Source organism: Mandrillus leucophaeus, unplaced genomic scaffold, assembly GCF_000951045.1.
Source record: "Mandrillus leucophaeus isolate KB7577 unplaced genomic scaffold, Mleu.le_1.0 Scaffold652, whole genome shotgun sequence".
In the NCBI taxonomy this organism is placed as follows: domain Eukaryota; kingdom Metazoa; phylum Chordata; class Mammalia; order Primates; family Cercopithecidae; genus Mandrillus; species Mandrillus leucophaeus.
The window spans coordinates 943472-946537 of NW_012107053.1; the positions used below are offsets into that span (position 1 = coordinate 943472).

General features: G+C 33.4%; 1 protein-coding gene across 1 annotated transcript in view; it reads right to left on the reverse strand.

Annotated features, from left to right (window-relative positions):
* Positions 1-3066, reverse strand: part of SNAP91 (synaptosomal-associated protein, 91kDa) — a 179686-nt gene that overhangs the window by 64034 nt on the left and 112586 nt on the right. The window contains exon 12 of the mRNA XM_012001209.1: positions 1994-2021. Coding sequence (XP_011856599.1) covers positions 1994-2021 — 28 coding nt within the window. The remainder of the gene's footprint in view (positions 1-1993; positions 2022-3066) is intronic.

Consider the following 3066-nt stretch of genomic DNA (forward strand, 5'->3'; position numbering starts at 1 on the left):
GCAACATGGCACAAGTATACATATGTAACAAACCTGCACGTTATGCACATGTACCCTAGAACTTAAAGTATAATAATAATAAAAAAAGAATAATTTGAAAAAAAAACCCTGAGGAGATAAGAAATTTACAGACTTAAATAATATATTTGTCGAAGAATATAACTAATCCAAAAGTCAAAATTCAATAGATATGCAAGTTTCAAGCATTCAGCACTTCAAGAAAGGTGGACACATGAGCAGTGTGGATGTTGCTGATCAGAAAATATCAACTCAGACCTCTCTCTTCAACAAAAATCCAAATCTTCCAAATGGAATACAAAACATGATCAATGGAAGAGAAAGGACTAGTTAAAGCTAATTGTATGTCATCCATTGGGAACAATGAGAAATCCTCTAAGAAAAGGTTTTTAAAAGCCAATACATGTAAATAAGTTTAGAAAAATGATATTGATGAAACATTGAGAACTTAATGACAGCAATAAATATTATCAACATAAATGCAAAAAATGAAACTCTACAGAAGCCCATTAAAAATGCCTTGGAACAACAAGCTCTGAGGAGATGTAAGAGCGAGGAAAACAGAACCCAAATAATCTGTTATTACAAAAAGAAAAAGTCAGTAAAATTCAATTTGGCCAAAATGTAGAAACAGACCAACCCAAAGGCCGCCACAATTTTATGACACTCTACTCAGCAGTTACGTATTGGAGTTTTTCACATAGACATAATGGTTTTAAACCTGGCCTTATATCAGAATAAATGGAGCTTTTCACTTGTTTGTTTTATTTGACTGATGTTTCAAGGTCCCTGAGGGGATCTTAGGCAGTCAGCCAACCCATCACTGGCATAATACATGGTGTCTGGAGATCACCAGTGCAGCTATAATGATATCCTTGAATATCTGTAATGACAGCGATTATATAATGGAAATTTGTCATAGAGGAAAAAACACATCTATTACATTTTTGTCTGAAGAATACAATGGTAAATGTGAACTACAGACCTATAGAAGTAAATACTCTTGTCACTAATAACCCTAATCCTGTCCTTCCACATGGTAAAAAAGAGATGAGGAGGTAAATGAGTTATTAAATTATTATAGTAGACTGTCTAAAAGGCATATTTGTGGAAAGACACCCCATTACAATGGATTTCTCTACCATTGAAACATGCTTACCCATCTCATAGGACTCTGATTTAGAATATGTAAAAATCTTTTACAACTATTAAAACATTCTACCGATAACATTTGTTTTCTGCTGTAATATAAATACATGAAAATCTCTCCAACATTAAAAATATTTAGTCCAAACAAAGGACTAAATTGCATATACTATACTACATTGGACTTAGAGACAAATATAAAGGAGGATACATAAAAACGTAACTTACCTTTCCTCAAACAATTTAAATTGGAATTACCATATGACCTAGCAATCCCACTTCTGGGTATATACCCCCAAAGAATCAAAATCAGGGACTTAAATAGATATTTGTACACCCACATTCACAGAGGCATTATTCATAAACCTAAATGATATAAAAAACCAAATATCTACTGACAGATGAATGCATGAATAAAGTGTGGTATATACATATAATGGAATATAATTCGGCCTTCAAAAGGGAAGAAACTCAGGCACATGGTACAACATGGCTGAACCTTGAAGACATGCTAAGTGAAATAAACCAGCCAACAAAGGACAGATATTATATGAGTTCACATACATGAGGTTCCCAGAGTAATCAAATTCATAGAGACAGAAAGTAGAATGGTGGTTACCAGGCGCTCAGGGAGAGAGGGAGGTGGGGAGTTATTGTTTAATGGTATAGTTACAGTTTTGAAAGATAAAAAGAAGTTCTGGAAATGGATAGTGGGGATGGTTGTACAACAGTGTAAAGGTACATAATGCCACTGAACTGTACACTTTATGATGGTAAAACGGTAAAAAGCGAAAAACAAAGAACCCCCTAAACAGAAAACCAAACTTACCTTACTTAATGGAGAGGGAGCACCAGATCTAAAAGGCAACATAAAAAAAATTAAAACTGAATATATATGTGAATATATTTGTAGAAGCTTTTAAGTTGGATTTCACCTGGTCAAGCATTAACTTGTTTTATATACAGACTTTTAAAATAATGGACAAACTATTTTTTAAAAACTTTTAATCTTTTAGTTAATAATGACATCCCCTTCCACTGTTTTCCATCTACTTAATTTCCAGTACTAGAAATACTTAAATTCAACATTATTTTCTATATCTCTAGCAACTCAAATTCTTTGAGTCAAACATTATTGCCTATGTCCATAAAAACAAACTGTACAAACGGGAATTTAAAACTATTTTCAGAAGGCTTGGAAAAAACCATGCATTGTAGAATTATAAAAAACCCCAACACCCAGTGGTTTAGATCACTAAGGTTAAAGTACACTGTGAAGATCCCTATGGGCCCTGTGCCTGAAATATGTCTTGGCTTCCATATTCATACCTTTGAAGTCTGTTTTTTGTTTTTTGTTTTTTCCTATGGCTGTAATAAAAACTCTAGCAAGAATATTCTAGGAAAAATATTCCCATCATCCTGTTATAACTAGTGGGAGCTAGGAAACAAACAGCAACTTCGATGCTTTTTTCTAAGAAAATGAGGGAAAATTAGGAAGGGGTGAATTTTAAGTTACATTACTGGTAGCATTGACTATTGCAGATCATTTCTAGCAAAGTGCTTTGGAAATAACTGCCAGAACAGTTCACATTTTACTAACTTCAGTTGGTGAAAAATGAATAACAAAACAAGATGAAGACTAAATACATTTCAATAAGCAGCCTATATTCACCGTCTTAGTGAATGGCAGGGATGACTTTTTACTCATCTACAGAGAAAATATCACACACATAGCAGCAGCAAAAGAAAATTACAGCAGAAATTTAGTAAGTAGAATTTTGCACAATATTTTGAATTTTTGTCTTATTGGACATAGCAAAATTAACAGTATTATACGCCAAGTTAATATATATATTTTTTGAGGCGGAGTTTCACTCTGTCATCCAGGCTGGAGTGCAGTGG